General features: G+C 46.2%; 2 protein-coding genes across 8 annotated transcripts in view; one reads left to right on the plus strand and one right to left on the minus strand.

The window, feature by feature from the left end:
• The window catches only part of GABRB3 (gamma-aminobutyric acid type A receptor subunit beta3), a 195,442-nt gene that overhangs the window by 142,207 nt on the left and 25,620 nt on the right, over positions 1-27,615 (minus strand). The window lies entirely within an intron of this gene.
• GABRA5 (gamma-aminobutyric acid type A receptor subunit alpha5) overlaps positions 2,054-27,615 on the plus strand; it is a 59,412-nt gene continuing 33,850 nt past the window's right edge. Inside the window, exons 1-5 of one of the 7 annotated variants that reach the window (XM_029998754.2) lie at positions 2,054-2,943; positions 4,765-4,917; positions 12,846-12,967; positions 14,822-14,889; positions 15,003-15,223. In XM_029998754.2, the coding sequence (XP_029854614.1) occupies positions 4,832-4,917; positions 12,846-12,967; positions 14,822-14,889; positions 15,003-15,223 (497 nt within the window). In that variant the 5' untranslated portion in view covers positions 2,054-2,943; positions 4,765-4,831. The other 6 variants (XM_029998755.2, XM_029998753.2, XM_029998756.2 and 3 more) reach the window with 6 other exon arrangements.

Consider the following 27,615-nt stretch of genomic DNA (forward strand, 5'->3'; position numbering starts at 1 on the left):
GAGCGGAAGTGTCTTGAGCATGGTCTCTACACATACTAAGAAAGAAGGGAGTGGAAATGAGACTTTCACCCTTTGTTCAGATCCAGTCGCTGTGTTGAGTGGCTGAGTTGGTGTTAGGTGATGATGAGTGATTCCTGCAATGACTGATGAATTCAGACTGCTCTCTATTGGAAAAGGATTTGTATTATCAAAACCACTGTCCCAAGTGCTGCCTTTTGCAGACTCTTGGTGAGGAGGCCAAAGGCAGAAGATTTCAAGAAAACAGGCAATCCTCTCCACCTAGATGTTGGCAGTGAAATGTTTTGGCAGAAGAGAATGCCTCTGAAGAGTCTACTGCTTGGGTCAATACCCACAGCACGTCATACCTCCATGCAACTTTGTGAGCTTTCTGTAGCTGTCCTGGGAGAAGAAGGAACAGCTTGGGCTGTGACAGAGATGCCTTTGGCTGCTGGAGAAACAGCCCATTTTCCAACACAGAGTGTCACAGTGTTAGGACGTGGTGCGCATTTGCCGGTGAGCTCCCAAGTGTGCAAGTACTCATGAGTGCTGTCGTAAAAAAATCACAGCACAGTTTGCCTGTACTTTTGTTTCAGTCCCTTGTAGAGGATGATATAGCTCAAGTGCATTCATCTCTGCAAATAAGCAACATTACTTAATGATGTGGGGAGGAAAAATGTCAGAAAGGGACCACACAAAACTTCTCCCAGATATGAAATGGCTTCTGGTAAGCTGTGTTGGTTTTTTTGCTGAACACCAGCACAGAAAACAACTAACCAAAGCATTTCATTGACCACAATAAAAAGCGATTGTTTCACACACTAAATTCAACACACCCTTTAAAACCGAACGAGGAGGCTAAGAATACAAATAGGGTAAGTGTGAATCACGAGGGAGTGCCTGAAAAACCGTACAGCGGAGGACACGCACAATATTGCTGCCTTCCAAACAAAGATCTCTCTATTGCTTGTAGTAACTCTGCTACCACAGGTCAAAGCCACCATCCTGCAGGGATCCAACCCGAAAACCTACACAGTTAATGCCTGACAAGCTCTCAGGAAAGCACCTTTGCCCGGGAGTTAATACCTCGCATTATAGACAACGTGGTTCACATACATTGCGTCACTAGCTATAATTAGCTGGCAAAGAGAACCAGACGCGTGTTACCACTGCCACCGCGCAGACAAGGCTACAGGAGAAGAAAACAACCCGCCGCTGCCGCTCGGACGCGCTGCCTCGGGGCCGTCCCCGCCACCGGCGACGCCTTTCCCTCCCACCGCCCTATTGTCGCGATACCCCGCAGCAAGCGCTGGCTTCCCAGCGCCTTGCCCGGGCACCCTCCTCCATCGATCAATCGCCCACCGGGTCCCGCCCGTCCCACCTCCCCCCGCCACCCCCAAAAACACCGGGACCCCCCCCGGGGGTGGCACTGTGTGCGCGGGGGGGGACACGGAGCTGCGTCGCCCCGCGGGTGCCACACGGCCCGCGGCGGGGCGCGCCGCCCGCGCCGCCCGGCTCGCGTGGGGTTGTACCGCCCCCTGGCGGCGGCGGGCGGAACCGCAGCCCTCGGCCGAGGTAGCCCACCCGGGACGCCCCCCCGGGCCCAGCGCGGCGTCTCCCGGGGCGAGGGAGGCGTCCTGGGTGGCACGGGTGCGAGCCAGGCGCTTTACTCCTTCCTTTAAGCTCCTCTCGACCCTTTCCCTTGCTGTTTTCGCTTCCCCCAGGCTTAAGCGCCTTCGCCGGGGCGCGCGGGGGGCCCTGCAGCGTACGGCTGGCCGGGGAAGGGGCAGCCAGGCCGAGGCACCAAGGGCGGGTTCTGCTCGGGGGCGAGCAGCCGGAGGGCACCGCTCTCACCCGCCCAAACGCTAGGCCGATACCGCTGCGGCTTTCCTTGGTAAAATTATTTAAAGGGCACATGTTTTTACAACATCACCTGTGCGGAGATATAAATAGTTCGCAGGAGAAATCAAAGCCCTGTAAAAAATCTGATTTAAGCGCTCCTCGGCAAGAACATTGTCATGAGAAACTACTGGCACTTCATACTACTTTACTCGGATATTTTTAAGCACCGGGAAAGCTATTCCGATAGCGACGTTCATTCACAACTTCGTATTTATTGAAGTCACTAAGGAACAACAAGGAGCGACGTATGTCATCAGCTCTGCATTTAAGATCGTAAATCATTGCTCGAAAACCTGAATGCAGCTAAGCACCACATATAACCAAAAAAAATGGAAATTTAAACTCATAAGGACCAGTTTTCAATTCAAACCGTGAACAAGGCACACGTATAGCAGCACCCTCTACGACAGCGAGCTACAGAACCAATATCGATTTCAGTGGAGGGATTAATTTCATGGAGCTTTTTTATGGATATAGGAAAAAGACAAATGCCTCATTGATCCACAATGTGGCCTGAAAGACAGACATTACCTTGTTAGATCTGTTAATTTAATAACTGAGTTTGGAGTATTATTTCGAAATATGGTCGCAGCAGTACGTACTGAAATCATATTTATCACACATAACACGCGCGTGTTACAAAATGTTGCATGCATCTCAAGGGATCCGCAGGAACCGGGACAATACAACGCTCGTTTCATCCTTCAGATAGTTCGGAATGCACCAATCCTTCCACACCCGCAAGCGGCACATCATGTATGTGACTCGAGCATGTAGCAAGTGTAACGCTTCCTATACTGAGGCTGTGAAGCAGTGCATCCATTTTTTCTGGAATAACGCTGCATACAGTCACAAGGAAACCTCGAAGTTGCTGCAGGTCTCCTGAAATTTTTCATACCGATACAAACCATGGATGTCCAATCCCGAGGATGCGCAAACAGAGTTAACGTTGCGGGTGCGAAGCCCCGCTTCGGCATTTAGGAGTGACAGTGCTTTTAGATCAGGTCCACCGGCCGCCGAAGAGGAACATCGATACAGACCTATGTAGGTTTGGGGGTGTCTGTACAGGCATGCCTACATACGTGTGGGTAAGGAGCCTCTACCGGCGAGCCCCACCCGCTGCCGGGGACGGCCCTGTCCCACGGTTACGCGACACCCGCACGGCCGGGCTGTGCCGGGGGCTCTCCCCGCCGAGGGTCGGGGCCGGCCGGGCTCGCCCACGACCCTGCCGCGGGGCCGGGCCGCTCGCCCGAGCCCGGGGAGCCGCAGGACCCCCCCCGGGGTGGTGGTGGTGGGGAGGCCGGGACTCCCCGCCGGGGTCTCCGGGGGGGGGCGCCCTCCCACCCCCCCCAACCCGCGCTCCCGGCCGCGGAGCTCCGCGCGGGGGCGGCGCGGGCGCGGGCGCGGCGCTGCGGCGGGGCCGCGCCTGGCAGCGGCGGGGAGGCAGCGGCGCCGCTCCCGCTCCGCTCCCGCCGCCGCTCCGCAACTTTCGGGCGAACACCGCCCCCTCGCCCTCGTCCCCCCCCCGCCGGCGGCTGGTAAGGGCCGGGTTCCCGCGCCCGGACGGGCCGGCGGCAGGGTGGCGGGGAGCCCTGCCCGCAGCCCACCCCCACCCCCCTTCCCGCCCCTCTACGGACGGCCGCCGCTGCGCCCAGCGCCGCGCACATGGCCGCGGGAAACTTTGGCGGGCGAGCCCGGTGGGCGCCGCGGGGACGGGAAGGGAAGGGACGGGAAGGGGCGGCGGAGCGGGCGCGGGCGGGCAGGTGCCACCCTCCGCGGAGCGGTGCGGAGAGGGGAGCGGGGGGCGGTCGACCGGGCAGGTGCGGGCGGGCCGGGGCTGCGCGTGTGCGGAAGGGAGCGGTGGCCCCGCAGCGCCCGGTGCGGAGCGGAGCGGGACCCGCCGCGGGGCAGGGCGGACCGGGCGGGGGGGAAGCCCCGGGGGAGGCGGCTTTTGGTTTGGGGTTTTTACGCCTTGCTGCGCCGGCGGGGTGCGGAGAGTAAGTTGCTGAGCGGTGTGTGCGCGGGGGGCACAGGGTTCAGGTGGAAAATGCAGGCAGCTCCCCTCCGGGTGTGTTTTTGAGGGTTGTTTTGGGGTTTTTGTTGGTTTGGGGTTTTTTTGGTTTGGTTTGGTTTCTTTTTTTGTTTCGTTTTTTGTTTGTTTGTTTTGGTTTTGTTGGTTTGGTTGTTTTTTTTTTTAATAGGGCGCAGAGGAAAACGTTAGTGCACAATGCTGAAATTGGTGATCTGGTCGCTGAGGCAGGTATCCGAAAAGCGGCAGTCGCTGGAGCAGCTATGTTACTGTCATTCTTCGTGCTAGCGTGAGGTTTATGTGCCTTTGCAAGGAAGGTCACTTTTTAGACACTCCCCCCCCCCCCCATCCCACTCTCTTTTTGCTAAGCTGTGCATCAGCAGTGTGAATTCCAAGAAGCAGTAGGTGTTTCTTGGCATTTCAACTGGGATTTTGGAAAAGGAAGCCGGGTATTTAATGGGAAAAAATTGCGATGGAAGGAAGGGATGCGGAGGCTGCACACAGCCCTGGGTTTGCAGGCGTGTGGAAGTTGTGGAAATAGGTAAAGGGTTGAAATTGGCATTTGGAAAATGGTGACTGTTTCTTTAGTTACTTATATCATGGACGAATATAAGGGAAAATGGGCCACTAAGAATTTTTCCTGTTTTGCAGTTTGCTGTCAGCAGAAGGTAAAACATGTCCTTGAAGATATACAATTTTACATAAACAGCTGATGTTTACATAAGCCTAGATAAGTTTGTGAAAAACAGAGATAGCCAAAGATGCGGTGTTAGCTGATCTCGGCTATCCTGCTGTTTGTCCGTGTAATGATTTATCTTTTTGTTGTATTGTTGCAGCGTAAGAACAAACTAAGCAGCTGTACCTTTACCAAAGCAACCACCTGCGTTCCACCTCTCCTCTGGAATGGACAATGGGATGGTCTCTGACTTTATCATGATCAAAAACTTCTTCCTCTTCTGCGTTTCCATGAGTTTAGCCAGCCACTTCGGGTGAGTTGCCGGTTGCATTTGAATTTTTGCTGTGTTTTTATTAAGGAAATGAAAAACCTTGGCTCCGTGTGGCGCGGAACAGCCGAACAAAACAAGCGGGCTTTGCATTTCATCTTAACGTGCTGGTGTCAGGGGGAAGGGAGCGAGATTTGCTTTCCTGCTTAAATTTACTGTCTTGTATTGGTTCTTTATGCCCATAATGCTGTTGCAGGAGGGCTTGGGGGGCACAGGGAGCTCAGACCAGGCCTACGGCTGCTGAGTGCTCTGCCCTGGCATAGCACAGCCCGGGGCTGCGGTGCTCCCTGCTGCCGTGGCTTCGATGAGGGGGGCTTGCACCTTCCCTCTCACCTGGTGGGTGCAGGCTATAGGCAGTAGTGCAAAGCTGCAACAGCAGGACTTGGTGCATGCTACTAGCTGGTACAGGCTTTCCTAGTGAGTAAGCTAAGATCATGACTGCTCGGAAGGATGGCTGAGTTTGAAACTTGCTGGAATAATTAGAAATTGTGTTTCCCTGAAGCACACAACAAGGAATCCCGTTTCCTTCATTTTGCTTTGGATGCTTTCCTGACGGTGATGTTCTGAAAACTGTATTGAAGAACTACTCTTACTGTAGCTCTTAGAAAAAAAAAACCCAAACCAAACCAAACCCCCCTATTTGTATGTTTTTTCCTAAAGCCAGAGATCTTAAGAACTTTCCAAAATCGGGCTATGCAATGGAATCTAGAAAAAGCATTTCGCAAGTGCTCTGGAAATGTAGGTTGATTCTTTTTTGTGGAGGAGAACAATTATTTATGATTTCACCAGAAAAAAATGAATCCTCCCAACGTGCTGATTCACAAGCACACCCATCAATTCCTTGCTATAAGAAGATACAAAATGGAGATGCAAATCAGTTTCTGATTTCAAGCAAAGTGATTTTTCTCCACACTGGAACTAGGAGAAAGACCAAACTTTGAGTGACGACTGTCTATGATGTAAGCAAAACTTAGTCCGGTCTCCAGTGTGTGTCCTGTGTAGGCAGGCGGAAGCCTGTGACCGCAGTGGCTTATATGAGTGGTTGTAGGACTGCACACTACGAGGATGCAAAGAGCTGCACGCTGATTTATTCACCTTGGAAAAGCTTGATCCTGCTTTTGCTGTGGTCTAAGGCAAAACTCCCTGGACTTTGTGACAGAAACGAAGACGGCTTAGATAGTGCGGGACTGGTTTTAAACTTGTCTTGACATGGTTGCAATTTGACAAAGTATTACCACATTGAGAAAATCTTGAGGACTATAACCTTAAGTCCTTCCTGATTGTCCATCATCCCTGCAGAAGGCAGCATATTGCAATAGTAGAGCATGACCTGTTTGGCGTGGGGTCTTTTAACTGTCTTACTCCTCTAACAGAAGAATAGTTAGATGGCTGCAAAAAACCTGAGGGTTTAATTCTCCCTTTTGACTCCAAAGTAAATACTGAATCTAAGTCCTAGGTAGGAATCAGTGTGACCTGTAACCTGGCAGATAATCAGAACAGGACAGTTAGGGGAAACTAGGACACTTGTTTTCTGCGAGTTACTCAAAAAGCTTCTGTGCACTAAAATGAGATCATCATGTAACCTCCCGCTCCGCCCCCCATTTCTGATCTAGTAATTTTAGTCTGGGCCTGCAGAGATAAGCAGCCCCAATTCGCCGCACCATTCACACGCTGCCTTAGGGCTGAATTTTGACCCTGCTCAAAAGACAGAGGATGCTCCAGCGCTTCTGTTTCAGAGGCAGAAGCAGTTTCAGAGTGTAATTTGCTAAGTGCTTTGGGACTGGCTCTTCAGGACAGAACGGTACAATTTACATGTACGCTGGTATATTAACTACAAGAATCTAATGCTGATAATACTTGCCATTGCTACCAGGTTCTTCTTTATTAGCTTCATCCATGTTTGGACTGCACCGTTACATTGCAGTGCATTTTGCAATGTGCTAGCTAAAAGTGATTGGTCAAATGAGCACAAATTAAAAAGCAAAATACAGTAGGACATTACAGATGAAGGCAGAGATTTGTCTACAATTCTCCATAGTCATTCTGTATTTATATTAAATCATAAATACAGTTTTTGCTGACATAACCAAAGCCACCTTGGGGAATTTTGATGCACAATGCCTAGTAAAATAAACAGGAATTATGTATCTCGGTCTCCTAGGCTACTTCAGAAATCTCAGCAAAAGTCTGTGGTTAATGTTTAACATAAATGTGGAATGACTATCGAGAGTTATCCACATCAATAAGTGGTATAGAAGGACTGTAGGCATAGTTGGTAGAAGTTATTTGAAGAAAAATCACTGAATTAAATTCAAAGATATAGATGAAACAAGAAGAGGCTGTGAAGCCCCCCACTGTTGTCGGTGTAACAGTTTTATGAGTCTGCTTCTGCAGAAACAGCCCAGCACGAGTGAAGGGTTTTTCAAGCTTGCTTGAATTCAGCCTTGAGTTGTATAATGCTCTAACGAGTTAAGGTATTTTACTGAAGCATATCAAGATATTTCGCAATTGTCTTGAAAGTAAACGTTAATAATAAAAGTCAAATATAACCGCGACGAGTGTTTTCAGCTGAGACCAGGGTCCGACTCCTCGTGGGCCCTTGGGGAGCCCACGCAGCAGCAGCCCTGCGAGGGTCGGCCCCATGGGTGACTGCCTGCACCAAGGTCTCCCCGAGACGAGACAGCACGTGGTCGGCCCCATGCCGGCCAACCTTACTGCATCCTGATGGTTTGGGTTTTTTTGCAAGCCCCAGACTGTCCATGGGCACATCTCTGGGGACATGCTGGTGACGCACAGTCCCTGTGCATTTGCATTTTGGACGTGCAATTTCAGAAATGTGTCCGAGAGCCAAAACCGACGGGGACGGATGTTGTTGGTGTACCCGCAGTTTAGTTGCCATCTGCTAATAATATTTATAATAGTAGAAACACGGAAAACAGAAGATCCCAATTAAATGTAGCCAACACAAGGCTTCTCTGTACACTGTAAGAATTCAGTCCGTGGTGTGTCTGTAGTTTCACATACTTTTCCACTAGCTCACAGCCCTTATCTCTAAGACCATAATCCTGCTATTTAGGCTAAACATACCTCTCCTTCAGGCTGTTATTTCAGGTTAGTCTCTGCAACCCTAAGCAGTTAGTTCTGCTGGGTTATCCCTTTCCAAGTACTTGCAGATGCTAGGGAGTTCTTTCTTATATTTTTAAGACCAATTTTGTAAGAATTATCATATCCTTATGCAGTCATGCTTGTCTTTATTTTTTTTTTTATCCTGTTTTCCTTTCCTTCTCCATGTCTCCAGATAGCTTTTTGAACTTACTAGACAATTTTAGTAATTGGAAAACTAAGTGGGTACCTAGAACTGCTTGGAGGAGGCAGACAGAAATCAGTCAATCCCTCTACTGAACAGAAAGCTACAGCTTCAGCATCTCTGTTTCGCTTGGCCTGCCAGCTGGCCAGATAGCAGGTGCGTACCTGCAGGCCATGCGGCGCGTGCTTGGTGCAGGACCAGCCGTGGCACGCGTTGCCTCCTGCTGAAGCTGCAGGTCAGTGACCTGGGGAGCTGAGAGTTCTGGGAGCTGTTTAATGACCCTGGGAGAAATTCGGGATATTGAGAGGGGCGTTAAGGTGCAAGGGCGTGAGGACGATAAGACGTCGCCCTTTGAAGAACAGGCTTTCGTTGCACTGCTCGCAAATTGCTCGTTCCCAGATGGGAGTAAAATACTGCTCTTGCTAAATAAAAGAATGAAATTATTCTTTAAGTATCTGTAAAGACCATTAAAGTTGCATCATTTTAGTCAATCCTCTATCCTAATCTGATGTGAAAGAACTGAATCTTCATTGCACAAATTCACAAAATATCAGCATTTTTAGATCTCAAGAATCTGTAAGAAAGGGATGGCAAGAAGCTAACTTAGAAAAGTAAATCTTTTTCCTTTGATGCCTGGCCAGCTGGCAGTATCCAAAAGTGTGCAAGTGCGTTCTCCACTGTCTTTTCCACAAACTGTTAATTTGGCTGAAGTTCTGGTATAATTCCAATCCTATTAAAGCAAGTTATTGGAAACTCTACTCCTAAGAGAGAGAGAGAGAAAAAAATACAACTTTCAATAGCAAAATACTCCTCAGTTATTTTTCCAGTGTCTCTTACCTCCCCCCCCCCCCCCCCCCCCCGAAGTTTTGGGAAAATCATGACATATCTACCATATGTTTTTCTCTTATTACAACTAAGATATGAATAGTACCTGTCATGATTTTGACTAGATGGCAAAAAAGACAGTGATGTTTAAAATGGTAAACTGTGAACTCATCAGAAGAGGTAGCTGATCATCCTCAGAGTGTTATTACATTTTACACAGATGGGTCTCTTCTGTGGCTTCTGATTTTTTCAGTCACCCTGAAATTGCAATATTAAATAAATGTGATGAGAAGTATTCCTGGTTGGTTTAGTTTATGTTCAATAATGAGCTTTAAATGTAATTATCTTTGAATTTTCTTAGCATTTTCCTAAGGTTCTTTGTCTGCTACAAAAACATTTTTGGTTGCACAAAGGCAAGAATGTGCTTACCTACTAATATGATGATAAAACCTAATCTTTAGCTGTGTGGAAATAATTTATTTAGGATCTCACCTGTTTGCTCTCTATTCATAGAGCTATAGTATCTAATATATGCATGTAACTTTGCAAGTATGGTTTAAAGGTCTTATGTCATAAAAGACAACCTCAGCACTTACTCCAAAATGTGTATTTCACCAGCAATCTCAAAAATAGAAATTAAATGCTAACTTTTCTGTGAAAGAAAAAGTAACATTTGCATTAATGGCAAACAGTGATCCATCTACAAATGCAACTTCACATAATACTGACATTTCGCCAAAATTCAGTATCAGATGCTGCCTTTTTCGGGTGAAGCGACCTGCCAAATCTAAATTGGATTGCAGTTTTGCAGATGAAGTGCAGACTTTTTATGAGTCTTCACCCTAGTTGTTTCTCTATCTTTTTCATCTCTTAATTAGCTTTTCTTGTGGAGATATAAAAGTATTTCAGTATTTGAGGTGTGTATACTATTCTTGTGAAAGATGTACATAGCTGAGATGGAAGGAAGCAGCATCAATTACTCTTGTTAGGTTTAGAGGAGCAGTTATGAGAACTAAGTATATTTTGTCCCATCCCCACAAAAATAGTTCAATGGAAGTCTTCCCTCTGAGTTCAATTGGCTTTGAATTCAGCCATAAGCACTAAAAATAACAAGCTTTTTCAAGAGCAGAGAAACTAGTGAAGCTTTGTGTCCTGTGCCCCCAGTACCGTACCTTTGCAATAATCCCAGCTCCGTATTTGGCATCCCTTGTTCCCATCTCCCATTGCAACATCTACATTTTACCTCTGCGGTCCTTTTCTCCCAGGATCTTTCCTAATCGCCCTGCAAGTCTCCTCCATATCTCTTAATTAGCAGAGAGGAGGTGGGCTGGTTTTGCTGAGGCTGTTTCTGAGCTACATGCATGCTGACTGGCCCAGTCAGCGAGCCAAAGGGAATAGATGACTGCTGACCTCACATTTTTACTTAATGAGGCGCTAATTTAGACCGCTCTCCCCTTGTCTAGTCACTGCTTCTCATGAAACTTGTAGGAATGAAATGAAGTTTGATCTCTGTGCTTCTTTGTCAGACGCATTGGAAAATGAAAACGGGTTCCTACATTGATACGGTGAAGCAGGCGGACAGCATGATGCATATCTCTTTCTTATGAAAAAAGGAAGCTAAAATAAATGAGAAAAGTTTAAAATAGTGTTCCAGGATTTTACCAGAGCATTAGTTATGGTTGCTGCATATGAAGAACCTCTGTAACTTCTGTCTCCTGTTTGTATTTGTTAGGCTGCTGCTTGTAAATATTCACCTTTACATGGTGAATCCCTTTGATTACGATTGACAAAAAAGGATGCAGTCTTTTGTCTTGAATGGTCCAGCATGCAAGGATGTCTAATATTTCTGTAATCAGTTGCATCTGCTGGATTAACTGTCTCTCATTACAGTCAAACATGTCTGCGACGTTGTCTGCCTCAGTTACTCTCTAGAGGTTGTGGTCACAGCAATTAATTTGGTCTTCTGACCACAGAGAGATGGGATGGCCTGAAAATGGGCGAGATTTGCAGCTATGCCTCCGCCTGCAGTGAAGGGGAGCTCCGTGGTGGCCCTGGGCTCGCCGGTGTTGAGCTTGTTGAGGTCGTGGCAGTGCTGACGGCGCTCGGAATGCGAGGAGCCTCCTCGGCTGGGCGTTTGCGTGTGCTTCGGCGTTCCTGGGAATTGGACCTGTGCTCCCACCGCCCGGCTGCGCTACCCTTTCCTGAGAGGCTTTGCAATCCATTCTTTTTCCCGCAGAAGCACACAAGCTGTAAGGGGAACAGGCGGAGGACTGGGGGTCCCCATGTCTGTGAGGGGCCAGCAGCTCATCCTGAGCCAGGTCTCAAGTCACTAAAACTTCCAGACCCATTACGTGGGTGTCAGCAAGGTCCCACTAGTGTAAAACCAGGTTGAGGTCCCTTGTCTTTCTTTGTATAAATCCTGTTTTGTTAGGTAAGCCTAAAGCATATGTTACTAGCATTCTGCAAGGCAAGCTGTTCAGAGGGATGCTTTGAGGTTCTCTATTTATTTACTGATTTATTTCCCTGGGGACTGGTAGTAAATAAACATGGATTTTTTAAATTTTATTATCTCTGAGTGACTGGCTCACATCGAGTTCAGGTTGTTGGAGTGTAAGTGATTCCTGTCTGCTGGCAGGGTGCATGAGGCAAGGTATGGTTCGTACTGGGGCCATGGGCCCTGTCGCAGCTGGAGCATTTTTTGGCGATTTCAGCAGAGACTGAAACTTGAATAAGCACTGAATGTGAGCAAACTTGCTGTCTTAAGAGGTGCTCGTTGCTTGCTGCAGGTGAAGCATGCTTATGGATAAACTTACGTGTCTGTTCTTTAGGTATGCAAAGGCATTAGTAGGCAGGGGATTCTCCTAAGCATCATTAAATGAAAATCAAATGGACTTATAGCTGTTACAGTTGTGCTGTGAGCTGTGAGCAGCTTCCTAGGTCTGAGCCATGGATTAAATGATGAAATAAAAAGGAGTTCAGAATAAAACCAGATCTGGCCCAAATGATATAGAATGAGGCCCACTACACATTGCTGTTATTTGCATACTACAAGGGAGCACTAATTTATGCAAAAGAGAGAGGAGGAATGAAGAACTGTTTTTTCTGTACTGCAGCATGTTTTTTCAGGTACCCCAGTGATCTCGGGTGGGATTTTTGAATGCAATGGGAGTTCCTTATCCTCAAATAAGGTTAGAGTTCATTCTTTGTTCTTGCAAAAAATTACAGATACTGTGGAAATTAGCAGCTGTTTGGCATGTAAGGATTAAAGAGTACATTGAGGCGGACTTGAAGGAGTGTCCCCAGGCAAACCCGTGCAGCTCCCCTGCCAGCTGATGCAGTTCCCAAAGACTGGAGAGCTAATCTGGGGAAAAACCAGTAACGGCTTTTGCTGGCCCTGGGAGCTGACCTTGCTCCCTGCAGGGGACGGCGACTTGCCAGCGCTGGGGAAATGGTGGGGCTGAGGTGGGGCAGGGCAGCGCAGGGGACTGGGATCTCCCTGTCTGTTATGGCAAGAGGGTCAGTGGGCTCGGGTGTCCCCAGTCCAGCACCCCAAGGCTGTACCTTCATGGCATGGGTCCTTCCTTGGGTCCTCCTCCTCCAGGGAGAGCTATTTATGATTGCTTAGAGCAGTGGTGAAACCGCTGCAGCTCCCTGTGCCTCTCAGCTGGAGCGGCAGGAGGGGGCAGAGGCTCAGAGGCTCCGTCGCAAAGTTCGCTTGAGACTGAAGCCCCTTGAGGCCAGCACACCTTTTGATGTGTTTCTTTCCGTTTGCGTAAAACAGCTTCTCGCAAACGCCAACAGCATCGGGAAAAGAGGACGCCAATGATAACATCACTATATTCACCAGGATCTTGGATGGTCTGCTGGACGGCTACGACAACCGACTGCGCCCGGGACTGGGAGGTAGGATAACTCATTTGCTGTGGCTGGACCCCCACTCTGCGGGACCATTGCCTACATGATGCCCTCCCAAATGGGTACCTGCTCTCGGCATGGGCCTTGACGAAGGAGTTGTGTTTCATTAGCTAAACGAAGCCCAGAAAGTAGATTTGTCTCCTGGCAAATGGGGCACAATACAAAGGCCACTGAAAGTCGTCGTCTTTCAGTCATTGAGGTCATTTGAGGTTGGGTTAGGAGAGCTTGTGTGATGCATTTTTTCTGTAATTGAATACAGTCTGTTTTTTTTTTTTCATTCTGGTACTCCCTAAGGTGAGCGAGACAGGGTGCTAGCAGGTTGCTGCAAGGTTCCTTCACTGGTCAGCATGTATAAAATTATGCTGGTGACAAAAATCTCTGTTAAAAACAGATCCCCAAACCATCCGTTTTTAGACAGCTACAGCAAATCTGTATTAATACGTCATTTTGATAACCTCTACAACAGCTATTTTAAAACCACAACATGTGAATAGTTGCTTGCCATCCTAACCTTGTTGAGCCCTCCTTCAGCTCCAGAAATCCCCCAGATTTCTCTCATCTTCTACCCATGTGTAAACCATCTGTTATGTTTCTTCCTGGCCCTTTTTTATCTGGCTACCCCCACCCCTTCATCTTGTGAGACCAACACATTGCTTTCATCCCTTTCTCTCCTTCTTCTCTCACTTTACACAGAAATGCTTGAAAATAGGGCTCGATGCTCCTATCTTATGTAACGAACTTCTGAAATTTCTGCCCTTAAATTAAATTAGTCCTGGATTTGAAAAGATGCCAGAAGGACTTAGAGTCTTGAGGGTAGAATTAATTTCACCTAACTTCGGACATCTATAATATAGATGTCTGAAACTGGGCAGATCACCCAAGCCAGCGGAGGGGAATATGTCCTTCCAAGATACACTTCATCTCATCCTATAGTAGGTATGGAATGTGTGCCAGCAATGTGTGCTTACAGCCAGAAAGCCAACCGTATCCTGGGCTGCATCAAAAGAAGTGTGGCCAGCAGGTCGAGGGAGGGGATTCTGTCCCTCTACTCTGCTCTTGTGAGTACTGCGTTCAGCTCTGGGGCCCTGAGCATAAGAAAGACTTGGACCTGCTTGAGCGGGTCCAGAGGAGGGCCATGAAGATGATCAGGGGGCTGGAGCACCTCTCCTATGAGGACAGGCTGAGAGAGTTGGGGTTGTTCAGCCTGGAGAACAGAAGGCTCCGGGGAGACCTTATAGCAGCCTTCCAGTACTTAAAGGGGGGCCTGCAGGAAAGATGGAGAGGGACTTCTCTTTACAAGCGCCTGTAGTGATAGGACAAGGGGTAACGGTTTTAAACTGAAAGAGGGTAGACTTAGATTAGACGTAAGGAAGAAATTCTTTACTGTGCAGGTGATGAGGCACTGGAACAGGTTGCCCAGAGAGGCTGTGGATGCCCCATCCCTGGAAGTGTTCAAGGCCAGGTTGGATGGGGCTTTGAGCAACCTGGTCTAGTGGAAGGTGTCCCTGCCCATGGCAGAGGGGCTGGAACTAGGTGATCTTTAAGGTCCCTTCCAACCCAAACCATTCTGTGATTCTGTGATCTATGATCAAAACCTGTCGGTCAGAGGAATTGCATCCTTGGAGGGCCTGTTTCTTTCCACTGCTTATAAGAAGAGAGTCTGGGCTCCCAAAGGTCAACAACTGCATTTGATCATGGATTAAATTCCTCCTCAAACATCTTCTTAATTTCAAGCTTTTGGGGATTTTTGAGTGATTCAGAAATTGTTAATCGAGAAGTGCATCACGAGCACATATTTGCATCTTAAAGCAATTACTAATGCAGAGCCTATATTTATTACAGAGAGAATAACTCAGGTGAAAACAGACATCTATGTTACCAGTTTTGGTCCTGTGTCAGACACAGAAATGGTAAGTTCAAGCGTGTGGCTGCCAATTCCATTATATTTACTTCACTAAAGTAATTTTTGGAACCATCGCTTCTATTCAGATCCTGCAATACCTCGACTGTTTCTTTGTGCCAGGAATACACGATTGACGTTTTTTTCCGACAAAGCTGGAAAGATGAAAGGCTGCGATTCAAAGGACCTATGCAACGCCTCCCTCTTAACAACCTGCTCGCCAGCAAGATTTGGACCCCGGACACTTTTTTCCACAATGGCAAGAAGTCTATTGCTCACAACATGACAACCCCAAACAAACTTCTGCGCCTGGAGGATGACGGCACTCTGCTGTATACCATGAGGTAATAACCGGGATCGATTCCTTCTGATGCTGATTCCCAACTAGCTCTGCAAATACTTGTGGGGAACATCACTTCCCCCACTCCTAGCAGAGCTGGGAACCAATCTTTCACACATATTTATGTGAATATCAAGAAAAATGGAAAACATAATCGCTGCCTACAAGTACCAATTAATTTGTAGCTTCTGAATACTGCTAGTGCTTAAATATTTCCTTTGATTAAATAGAAGGCATATTCTCAACAGATTTGATGATTCAGTCCAGCTTCTTTATGAAGATCTGTTCTCTCTCACTGTTTGTATTTGCAGCTGCAGTGCTGATTGCAGGAGAACTGTCTCCAAGGCCAGAAACTGAGATCTTGTTCTGGGGCAGTGCATCTTGAACCCTGGGAGCTTTTATTATTTATTTTTTTTTATTTCACTAACAATGCTAAAAGGCAAATAATCATAGGGATAAATGAAATAAGCTAGCAGCACTGTGAAGCTGCTTTAGCAAGTACTTTCCTGAAAATAAAACTGGCACGTTATATTGGCAGAGAAGCAAATTGGTGTCTCAGATCTTCAGGGTCACGCTCCTCATCTGATTAGAGGATACTGTCAAGCTTCATCATTGCATAACCTAGATAGAAGATATAATATCGTTGATGTTGGAGGATTGTCTGAAATTCTTCTCAGGCCAAATCCCACATTGGTGTACGGCAGTTTGCTCATTAAAGGTAATTAGCCTGTAGTAATTAAGACTGCCATCTATCTTCAACAGGGTTTTCTCGAACAGCGTAGTCATACGGACAACACTTGGAAAAGAGATGAAAGGAAAAACCTACCAAGCAAGAAAGTGTTATTCTAAGCTTTTCACATATGAGCCCAGAGTGGTGCTTGAGACCCAGCAAAGTGCTGGGGAGCCTGAAGTGAGGTGCTGAGATGCCCGTGTTTTCAGCAGGCAGCCCCCAATGAGGGGAGGGGGGAGCTCAGCAGAGCCAGCAGCCACCCAGTGCCGCATACTGGGAGGGCGAGCCCCGAGCTTGCTCCCGGCGCCCAGTGGTTAAGACTCATTGGGGCTCAAGGGGATTATGCTTTCGTACGCCGGCACCTGGAGCTTCCCAGATTTTACTTCAGGTGTTTTTGACTTGTTTTATTTATTTATTTATTCTGGCCCTAGTCTTAAATCCCTTCTTCTGAAAGGAAAAGAGATGTAGGAGAAATAAGGTATCCTTATGTAAGTCCTTGCAGCTTTAGACCATCACGGTTGTAACTGCACTAAAAAGGCTTAGACGTGATAGAGGTCATGTTTAAAAGAAGGAAAAAACCCCTCATTTTCTCTTCTATGTGTGTTGCTGTTCTTACTAGCCCCAAGTTAGTGATCTCCGCAATAATAAACTGAAACAATGTGAGGATACACATACACACTTAAATAAATAAAAGTCAGAATAACTATGAGAGAAACTTATTTTCACAAAAATATTTGTAACACCAGCCTTAAAATCAGTCTCACCGCTGCTAGGACTGCACTAGTACCACTTCAGAGACTGCTGCAGAGGCAATTCCCAATTACCTGTTTAAATTACTTGTGTAAGTAAAGTCCAGATCAGGCTCGCAGTCAGCCTGGAGCAAAACATTACGTTTTGTGGCACATTTGCAGCTGGCATGCTATTTCTGTGCAAGCGCTGGGTTTTGCAGTGTTAAAGAAATGCGGTGAAGCACTGATTCGTGAGGCAGTGAGCTGAGCCACCTGAGGCAGAGCAGCAGGACCTCGGTGAGCGAGACCTGGGTGAGCTTGCCACTGAATCTGAGTTACTCTGCCTCTCCGGTGACCATGGCAGAGTACTGTCACATTACATGCCACAGGCTATGGGTATATTAAGGAAAAGGCAGTGCCCTGCTCAGCATATGCAGCTGGAGAAAAATCTGGGTTTGACTCAGACTTTCTCATCGTCCCACTCAATCCCTTTTCTCCTGGTTTCCACGGGGGGAAAGCTCTTTGGGATTGATGTTTTTGTAGGCTACAGACTGACACAGAATGCTTTTGTAACCTAAAAAACATGCAACATAACTTTTTTTTTTTTTTTGGTAGAGTATTGTGTGTGGGTGTGCATGTGTGTGGAAATAAATTCCCACTAACCATGGTGTATGTGATAAGAAATGGAGCGCAAAGCTTTTTAAATAGCTTGCCTTCCACTATTGCAAGTAATAACTTTAAAAATAAAGGAGTGTCTATGCTATTCTGTTTAAACACAAGTCAGGAGACTGCTTTTGTAATGTGTACGGAGCTGTGCTGCTTTAGGGATAGCAGTTTTTCCGTGATGGGCATTTCAGCAGCATGAGCGATGCTCTGCCGCGAGGTGGCTTGAGGATCCCATCCCAACCTGTGCAGAGGTGGCTGTGACGTGCAGCCAGCCCCTACAGCTGCCTTTGCACGTCCTGACAAAGGCAGCATCTCAGCAGCTCTGCCTAGCATGGCTTTCCGTGAGAAGATTGGCAGTGCTGGGCTTTTTGAGGGGAGAGCTGCTTGTCTCGGTGGCGGTGCACTGGTTGAAGGTACTGGGTCTTAGCTGGGGCTTGAGCCCCATCTCCTGTAGCTCCCATCAGGCTTACTCAATTCTCAGGATCTGGGGATGTAGAGACAACCCTCTGTTAGCTCTGCATTCCCCTTGTTTCCAAGGAGGAATTGCGAGCTTCCCAGACTGTACGTAGGAGTGATCCGTGCGGGGAGGATTGGACCCTCTGTCATTGACGGAGATGCCTGAATTGCTTTTGCAACCTTGCATCTGGCTGCTTGAACAAAGAGGAGGAAAGCAGCCGAGCCGATGCTGACCTTCCATCTTATTTGACTTCCAAATATACCAAATATGATCAGCTGAGCAAACTTCTGGCTTTAGCACTTGTCAGTACATATGTTTTCATGATACATGTGTTTACTTATAAAGGAAAATGTATTCTTTGCATATTGCATTTGATGATATGTTGTCTAGGTTAGAACTTGATGGGATATATGTTGCTAGGGTCATCTGATAAATGGGCTTCTATATACATGTAGTATTAAAACACTTCTGCATGAATACAGTAACACAACATGCTCTTTAGACAGATTTCATAAGCAGCAGCATTCTCTGCAGGGAATGACTTAATAATTCTGGTTGTCTTTGATTTGGTAGGCCCTATTTGTTTTATTTTATTTATTATATTTATCAAATACACTGCTGAATTGAATGTTGCAAATTCTGTTTCTGCCCCTAGAGGGGAGTATTGTTTGTATCTACACTTTTAATGATTTTATTTATTTATTTATATTTAGTAAGAGCACTGTGGTAAAAAAGCACTAGCAAATAAGCTTCATATTTCATTAATCTGTACAGAAAATAGCTTTGTAAATGCAGGCAAAAATGTGATTCTTTCCCTTTAAAAGCTTAAAAGATATTTAGTTTATCTTATCTGAGAAATAAATGTTGTAAAAAGCATAAAATTAATTTACTCCATGAAACTGTTCTGAAAAATGGAGACAGTGATTTAAGCAACATTTTCAGGCTAAGAAGAGAACCAACATGTCTCACTGAGCTGCATTTTTTCACTCAGTGGGAATTGGCTATAAAGGCAGAAGCTTTGATAAACTTTACTGTAGAATGCCAGAAAAAAAGCTGCGAAGAAGCCAGAAATCCTATGAAATAGAGCATGCTCACTACAGCTAAACTTTTGGACCATAAATTAACTTTTCGCCAGCAGCTCCTAGGCATTTTTTTATGATTTTTTATCAGCTTGTAGATATTAAAAATCTTTCGCTGTCATCACAAGGGCTAGGCTCCTTAGAGGCCCATTCTCACTGTCATTTTGAAAGGACCCCAAACCCGTTTTGCTATCACTAGAACTGCCAGGCATCTGATCCAATTTGAGATTTTAAATATGCCATGGTCATCTATCTGAAGAGTGTACAAACGGATTTTTCCCATGTTATTATGGAGACTGAAGGTTGCCAGCGATCCCAAGAGTGTTTACAGTTTAATCTGTCCCCTTAATCTGCAGATGCATAATGTATCAGCTGGAGACTGCAGACGTTTGTCAGTAAGGTATTAAGAAACTCCAAAATTTTTAGTACAGCCCTGCAATACTGTTATCTTTACCGCTCCTGAAAGATACTTGAAATTCAGCACTGGGTAGGATGGCTATCCACTTGATGGCAGCATAAACACGCTGCTTGCTCTTCTGTAGCGAATACACAGGCTTATCTAGGCTGAAAATATTGTTTCTTACATTAGCACTGAGAGTTAAAATTGTATGTGCAAGTGTACACGGCCTGGATGCATGTTAGCACAAAATCTGCTCTTCTATGAAGCGCTTGATTAGCAAGCTAACCGTTTTATGCTGTAGAGCTATTGATTATAAAACCCGGTGACTGGAAAATATGGTGCTGCTTTCAAGATTTCCATTAGGAAAGTCAGGTTTCATTTGCTTGGTGTTTTTAAGGGAAAATTAGGACAAGGGTTAATGGCTTTAAACTTAGAGAGGGTAGATTTAGGTTAAATATAAGGAAGAAATTCTTCCCTGTGAGGGTGGTGAGGCACTGGAGCAGGTTGCCCGGAGAGGCTGTGGATGCCCCATCCCTGGCAGTGTTCAAGGCCAGGTTGGATGGGGCTTTGAGCAACCTGGTCTAGTGGAAGGTGTCCCTGCCCATGGCAGAGGGGCTGGAACTAGATGACCTTTGAAAGTCCCTTCCAACCCAAACCGTTCTGTGATTCTATGAAAATTACTCCATGAAAAATGTGTGGGTTCTCAAGTGCTGACTTTGCCAGAAGCTGGCCTTTTCCAGATGCAGGTTTGCTTGCATGGCCCTGAATGAGGACTAACCAGCAAATCTACACTTTAAAATGAACCCTTACTTTTCAATCAGCCAGCCGTCCAGATGGGAACATTTCTGTTCAATTTGAATATGTTGTTCTTATTTCAAAGGGAAGATTTCGTTTATGCATCCATTTATATTTACAGAAAGGGATCTGTCAATGCTTTTGGGCATTGTATAAATATTATAAAGCTAATTAGGAGCTATCAAGCCATACAAATATGCATGTCCTTTCCCTGTGTTAGACTTGCTGTCCTTTCTTTCATATTCAAGCTTCAAACTGCCTGAAGCTGGAAGAAAAAAAAATTTCTTCACATTGGGCTGAATCTTGCAGTGATGAAAAACTGCCGTGGTGGCAAGGACTCTCATCTGCTTTTCATCAATTCAGATTTTGACAGAGCGAGAGAAAATAGGGATATATGAAGTGAAGGGCCCTTCCCTGAGGATAGCAGGAGGATTCTTGTTTTAACACCAAGCCTATCTAACGGTTCCCATCTCTCTGCTTTGACTGCACATTGGCCCATTTCTCAAAAGTTGTCCTTCAAGAAACCGAGATTTGTTGTTTTGAAAAATCCATGACTGGAGTTACCCACAGGAAGAGAAAGGCATCAGAGGAGACTGTGGTGTAACACATTCAAAATGGGCAATTATGACCTGCCCAAATATAGTCCCTATGCAGAGTGCGTGACAATAGCCTATTCTGCTGGTAAGAGAAGTGGGCAGAGCCCTGCAGAGATCTCTATCACAGAGAAAGGAACTTGCACAGCAAGGGCGGAATTGATTAAAAGACAAAACCCAAACCAGAACCAGCCCATCCTTGGATGAGGGAGATGCTTGCCTGCAATTTGAGGGCTTACAAAAGGTTCAACTTCAGTTCTAGGTCTGCGCTAAGCACAGAAGCAGACCCAACTTTCCCTTGGGGTTAGCTGGTACAATTTCTGCCAAATTCCCTTGTGCTCCTCCCTCTTTATAAGGACGAACCAGGAGGGCTGACCTGATGTCCCAGGTGTGCATGGAGGGGACAGGGTGACTGAACAGAAACGGGAGGGAAGCACTGCCCTGATGGGTACCTCCCAAGCACCCCCGAGAAATCACAGCTGCGTTGGTGACTCTGTCTTTGCCCAAATCTGCAGACAGGTCCCAGCTGCTGCAGCTGGGGACTTCAGAAGTACCTGGTAGATGCTTAAGAATTGTTATGGCTATGCTACGTTTTTTTTATTACCAGGGGAGGATAACATTAGAGTGAACTCCCTAGTCATTTCACTTAAACTGAAATTAAAAACTTCATCTGCCTAATCGGAAATACTGTCCCCTGAAGTACATTTATGTTTGTGCTGAAATATCAGACTGCCAATGAGCAATCTAAAATACGCTGTGGTGGAGTGCACTGGGCAGGATGGGTGGGATTCACCACAGTTAATTTTACTCATCTGTAACATTGATGGCTGCAGCTGAGCCTCTTGGCTCAGAATTGCTCCTAGTGCAAGGGAGAGACTTTCTTAAGGAGTTAGTTGTCTGCATTATTTCAGATATCTACTTTAGTATGAAATATGCTTATTTCTCTCCATTCACACTTTAGGGGATTCCTGTTTTTTTCACAGTGGCAGAAAAAGGAGCATAGGGTAACTACTGTTACTACTGAGGTCTATGTTTAGTCACGAGTCCCATCCTACTTTCTTATTTCCATTGGTGTTTCCCACCCCCATCCTCCTGTAGCCTGGAGATTGGTAGCGTGCCAGCTGCCTAAAGCTATGGGATGTTCTGGCCAGCAGCGGGTCCTGTAGCTGTGCTGAGGAGGACTTGCACAGTTTCCTCTCCATGCAACGTAAAGCCCAAGGTTGTGCAAGCGTAGCACATGTGAGCGCACTTAAATTGGGTTCAGTCCTCCACTTTTGTCTAGGTGGGTGTAGGAGGGAATATAGTGCACCTTAGGAGGAGCTCAAGAAACCCCAATAAACTGCAATCCTGCCTTCGCTTGTTTAGGTGAAGGGAAGAGCCCGTAGGATGTTGGTGAGGAAAGGGGTGTCTAGCAAGGGATGCCAGAGGCCAGCTAGCTGCTGGGGGGTGCCGGGTACCTGTGGCTGAGTCAGGAGTGGAGGATCAGGAAGATGCATTTGAGGGCTTAGGTGAGATAGGGTTTTGCAAGAAGTGAGGGTAGAAGGGTTTTGGGAAGCAGGATACTTGGTACTGATGTTGGTCACTCAGGAATAACTAGAAGGTACTGCAGGTTGAGATATAGGTATCTGAAGTAGTCAGGAAGGAAAAGCGTGTGTGTGAGGAATAAAGGGCTTAGGGAGGCTGGAGAGCGGCTCCAAGCCACTTCAGAAAAGACAGGAAGGGCCTCGTCTAAGATGCTTCAGAAATGCCTGATCAGATGAACATATTATGGTGGAGTGAGAAATTAATCCTGGATTGTGTTATACCACAGTTACCCTGTAGGAAGCTCTTGGTAATTTGCCCTTCCCTGAAGGCTTCATCAAACAAAAAATACCAACATATATAGCTGAGTAAAGTTGTGCAATAGGCATGGGTAGGAATAGTCTTCATTGTCTTATTCCATTCCTTTCTACTTGGCTTCTTCAGCCTTTCTACGGGAACGTGTCTTGGTGTGATGTTGCAAATGAAAAAAATGCACATGGCTTTTCATTTAAATAAGTAGTCCCTTGGCAGTGCCTGTTTCTAGTCTTTTGTCTGGTCTGTTCTGTAGAAGTCATAAGACGTTGCCTTTGGAGACCTCAGTTACTTTTTAAGAGAGATTATGTTAGCTTATCTTATATTGATGTTCAGCCTGACTTACTCCATTTTCTACTGTTAAATTTAAATTTCCTGAAACCACATACACAAATCTGTATCTTACAGTCATGTTTCTATCCCTCAAAAAATTCCAAACTGTTATTTCTATCTCGTTGCTCTAAACGATGAAGCAAGTCATCTTCACCAGGCTCTAGCTAAAATCCTGAGGTTGTGTCCATTATATGCACTATATATGGTATAAAAGGCTAGGAAGAATTTCTGCAAGCAAGGCTGGCCTTCCCCTTGCATACTTCTGTCAGGGATTTGGGCCAGGAAACTTTGGGACCAGAAGGGATGATAAAACCCTGGATTATTTTAATGGCTCGGTCAGACTTCATAAGGTTGTCTCATTGCTGCACAGTCATCTCTTCAGTGACTAATGCACTCATGTGCCCTGTCCATGTAAAAACAGTACTGTGTTTTGACTTGGAAATTCAGCTGAAAGATAAGGAAAATTAGCAAAACCTCCTTTGTCAAAATAATAAATACCTACTATGTTTCTGCCATTAACCATGCATCTTAAAAACATCAGTTATGCAGACTGATTTCAGCATCAATTAAACTCTAACCACTATCTCTAGGTTTGCTCAGTCCAGTGGTAGAATATATATCTCACCCTTTCCACCTGCTTTTGCTTTTCTGTCTCTTCTGAAGGTGTCACGGAGCTGACCTGTCACTGAGGTGTAGGCACAGCGCTGTCGTCCCTGTTTGCACACAAGGGCCCAGGGGTGCCTGCCCTGGGGGAAATAGTACCCCACTGATCTTGATAGGAACCGGGAGCTCCCATCCAGCTGCATAACTGCATCTTTGTCCTGGGCAGGTCTGGGTGGAGAGAAGGAGCCAAGTACATTGTTGAACATGGTTTAGCATGGGGACAGTCAAATGTCACTAGGAGATTCAGCCCTTCCTTCTCTCAGGTTGCACTATAGCAAACAGGTGCTTACGCTGTAGCAGATGCTAGCACTGGTGGTGGTATAAATAGCAAACAGATGGTAAATTGAGGCCTGTTTAATGACTTCGCAGTGTGAAACAGCTGAGGGATCAAAGGGCTCTTTCCCTGGAGCAGCGAGCACCCACAGCCTGCCCCTTTACCTGGCACTTCGTGGCTGTATTGATCAGGAGCATGTAGCATTTCAGAAGCAAGGCAAAACAACCAGATAATAATGTCCTGCTTGGATGGCTAAACAACCTCCTCCGTGTACCAACAGGAGTAAATACAAATAGGCATGTGCACACGTTTTCTTGTGAAAGAGCATATCGTCAAATTGCTTGATGCATGCCCCTTTCACACAGAGGTGTGGAGGAGCATTGAAGTTACACAAAAGGCAGGAGATCTTGATGAGAGGTGACCTGGGAGGTGGACATAGAAATGTGAGGTGAATAAGAAGAGGCTGTGATTAAATGTGAGTTGCTGAGAGGAGACTGTGGTGTGATGTTTTGGAGCTGTAGATGGTCTGTCTGAACTGTGGAAAATAACCAAGGATTTCAGCTCTGTATTTAGGGTTTCCAGATCGTAATCCCTCCTACCTACCCTCCCATGTTTGTGCATCCCTGTCTAGACATAAGAGAGCCCAAATGGCCTGGTACTGCCCATCTGGTCCCCCCCGCCCCTGATTACCTTCTAAATCCAGCTCATTTTTCTCTATAGGAAATACTGCATGTGGTTTTGTGCCTGTCCATACAAACATAAAGGTTGTATGAACTGGGAGGAAGGAATAGAATGGCTTTGCAGCCAGGTGACCCTCATCCAAGGAGGGGGGAATGGGTGCCATACTGACAGCCAGAAACAGAGGAACAAAAGCCCCTCTGGCCAGTCAGAAAACCTGCACTGATCAAATCTTCTAACGGGTGGTATCAAAACTGGAGACCTGGTGCACTGTGCTGTCTCCATCACAGTCCTTAGCCTCCATCGCCTAGGGTGCCTGCCAGAGTTTTCTGTGCTCCCTTCTTCCTCATGTACTTGGGTTTTCTCCCACTGAAAGCGAGGGTTGGATAACCCCCTGCGCAGTCGGGTGGCACCGGGCATTGCCTTCACCGTCTGGGTCTGACAGTAGCTGGAATGGACCTCTCTTGAGAGCCAAAGAGAAGCCCACAGTTCAGTCTTACACAGCACTGCAAGAACAATTGTATTTATTGCAGTTAGCATGTAGTTGAACATGCCACCACAGAGCCATGCTGATGGGGAAATCATAGTCAAAACATGTAGCATGTCAGACTCAGGGAAATGTGTGGCATGGCATAATGATGTATGGTTGAGACGTCGTTTCTCATTTTACCTGCATCAACAACTGCATCAGCTTCTTAGCATTGCTAGTACTAGTTAGATTTTTGGGTTTTAATTGAAGAATTCAGTTAAAATAGAAGCTACTGCAGAGGAGAGATTTGAAGGCCTTCCTCATGGGGGGTGTCAAGAAGAGTTGGGACCAGCAAGGAAAGAAACCTTGGAGAGGTTATTAAGTAAAACTGTCAAGCAGATGGGTGCGATATTGTGCTATAGCATTCATAGCTGCATAGCCATATTCGTCTAAAGTTTCTTTAGGAAAGTGAGGTTTGTAGGCAGAGATCCTAAAGAAGGCGTTGACTGCCAAAAAGCTTGGGTTTTTTACTGCACCAGTTAGCCTGATAAAAAATAAAGCTTCTTCCAGCAAGTTTTACCTTGCTTATGGACTTCATTAGACACCTTGCATGGCAAATATGAATAAGCATAAACTCAGTGCTCCATCCATTGCTTTTATCCATATAAAGGAAATACTGTAGAATGAAAGGTATTTACTATAAACTTTTTCCAGGATCTGGTAATGTGATTCTTTCTGTAGCCCCCCAAATCCCTATCAAAGATCAGATAGTTTAAGTGTCCTATTGGTTGTTTCATTGCCTTTCTCAGTTCTTCCTGTCTAGAGGCTGAACATCCCTTCTGCCCCCGTCTAAGAGTGCGCTCTGGGTATGCCAAGGTACTCCAAATGCAGAGAGGTTGTTCCTGTGGTGGTGCAGCTTTTGAGATCAATCCTGTCCACCTCAGATCAGCTCAGGATAACCTACTCTTCAGCACAGTTAATCTAGGCAGTTAAAGTCTTGTTTTCTCACTTCAGCATAAGCTATGCTAAGGATTTGGTTTGCTTAAAATGAGAGTTTTGCTGTCAAGTACACCATGCATCTGAATTATGTATTCACAGCTCACAAAAACATCAGTAACTGGAGCTCTTAGTCTTCCATAGCCCCATCCCTGTGGCATTTTCGAAGCACATTTCAGTGTCATATAAAGATAACACAACTCAGCATCACAGGAAATTTGGGAAAGGGTAGTATTCTTGTCAGAGTGGTTATGAAGGAAAAATGGGCTAACAGAAATTTCTGCAGACCATCTCACTCCAGCTCCTAGCTTTCATTTCTATTCCGTGTTCACTTTGTGTGGTGGATCCCAAGGAAACAAGTGTACAACTCTCATTATAAGTAAGCAGCAGTGAACTACTTCCACACCCCACGCAGAGGTGCAGAGCAAGGCCTTGAGTCTGTATTTTGGCCTCTTATCCAACACAGTGATGGAGATTCTCGAGCAAGGCAGTGTTTGAGTTACCGAGAATAATCTCTTCTCTCCCCTCAGCCAGGCTGCAGACAGTCACCCAGCCAGGGACAGGTTTCAGGGTGAGACTTAAGCCGTCGATACCGTGACTGAACGTGTATCCACACCCTAACACTTCTGTGCTGTGTTAGGTAACCCGCTATCGCCACCATCAACAGGGCTTGTTAAGACTGTATGGGAAGTGCTTCAGAACCAAGAAAGGTCTTTACATATATATCTATATCTATATATGTGTCTGTGTGTGTATATGTATGTTCATATAAGCACATGTTGCATTACTTAAGGAACACAGGGAGACATCGGTTCCCTGGACTACACACTTACTGTGGTGGGGCCTGAAACAAGTCTTGCTTTAAAACCCTCTGAAAGGAATAATAGTTTGGTTATAGAAGTGTTCCCAAGACATCACAGTGGGAGAACGGGTCAATAGTTGTGTCCTGAGTGAAGGCTAAATGAGTAATTTCACAAACCTAACAATGTGTTCACAGTTTGAAAAAAAACAAACCAAACCAGCAACTCTCTGTTATTCTCTGATCCGCACGAGTGTGCAAGAGTGCATACTGGAGATGCCACTCAGATTGTTCTGCCGAGGTCCTGTCGGAGCAGATACCCAGGGAAGCTTCTCCTGGAGTTGGCTCCTGAGAAGGGTCTGACCTGACCCCGAAGTCTCCCTTTGCAGGGAGCCAGCCAGCCCCTTGGGACGGGGTATGGCTTGGGTAAGGCTGGATCCACTTAACTTTTTTTTGGCCTGTTGGGGAGATGTTGAGATAGGTTTGAGATGATTTTCAAGCAAACATTTTGCCTTTTTGTAAGGAAAATGGTGATGGCTGGCCTCGTGCTGGGAAGGGCACTTTGGCTCTTCTGTGCCCGTTCTGGCCTGAGCCCCACAGCAGGTACTGGTTGCCAGCACAGGTAGGGCCAAAGCACAGCATTGAAATGCTCCCTTTAATCAGGGGCAAGGGCAGTGCACAGAAATAAACAACTAAGAAGATGCAGCTGGTTTGGGGATTCAGGCAAACAGGCAGAAGAGCTTCATATCTCTCTGGCTCCAATACCTCAGAGCCAACAAAACTTTCCTTGTGTCCCCTTCATCACTAACTCTTGTTATTCAACACTTACCTTGAGTTAACTTCTACCAACAACCACTGGTGACTCTGCCTTTCTGCTCCCCTCTCCTTCTAAAGCTCTCTATT

Source organism: Aquila chrysaetos, chromosome 23 (genome assembly GCF_900496995.4).
Source record: "Aquila chrysaetos chrysaetos chromosome 23, bAquChr1.4, whole genome shotgun sequence".
In the NCBI taxonomy this organism is placed as follows: domain Eukaryota; kingdom Metazoa; phylum Chordata; class Aves; order Accipitriformes; family Accipitridae; genus Aquila; species Aquila chrysaetos.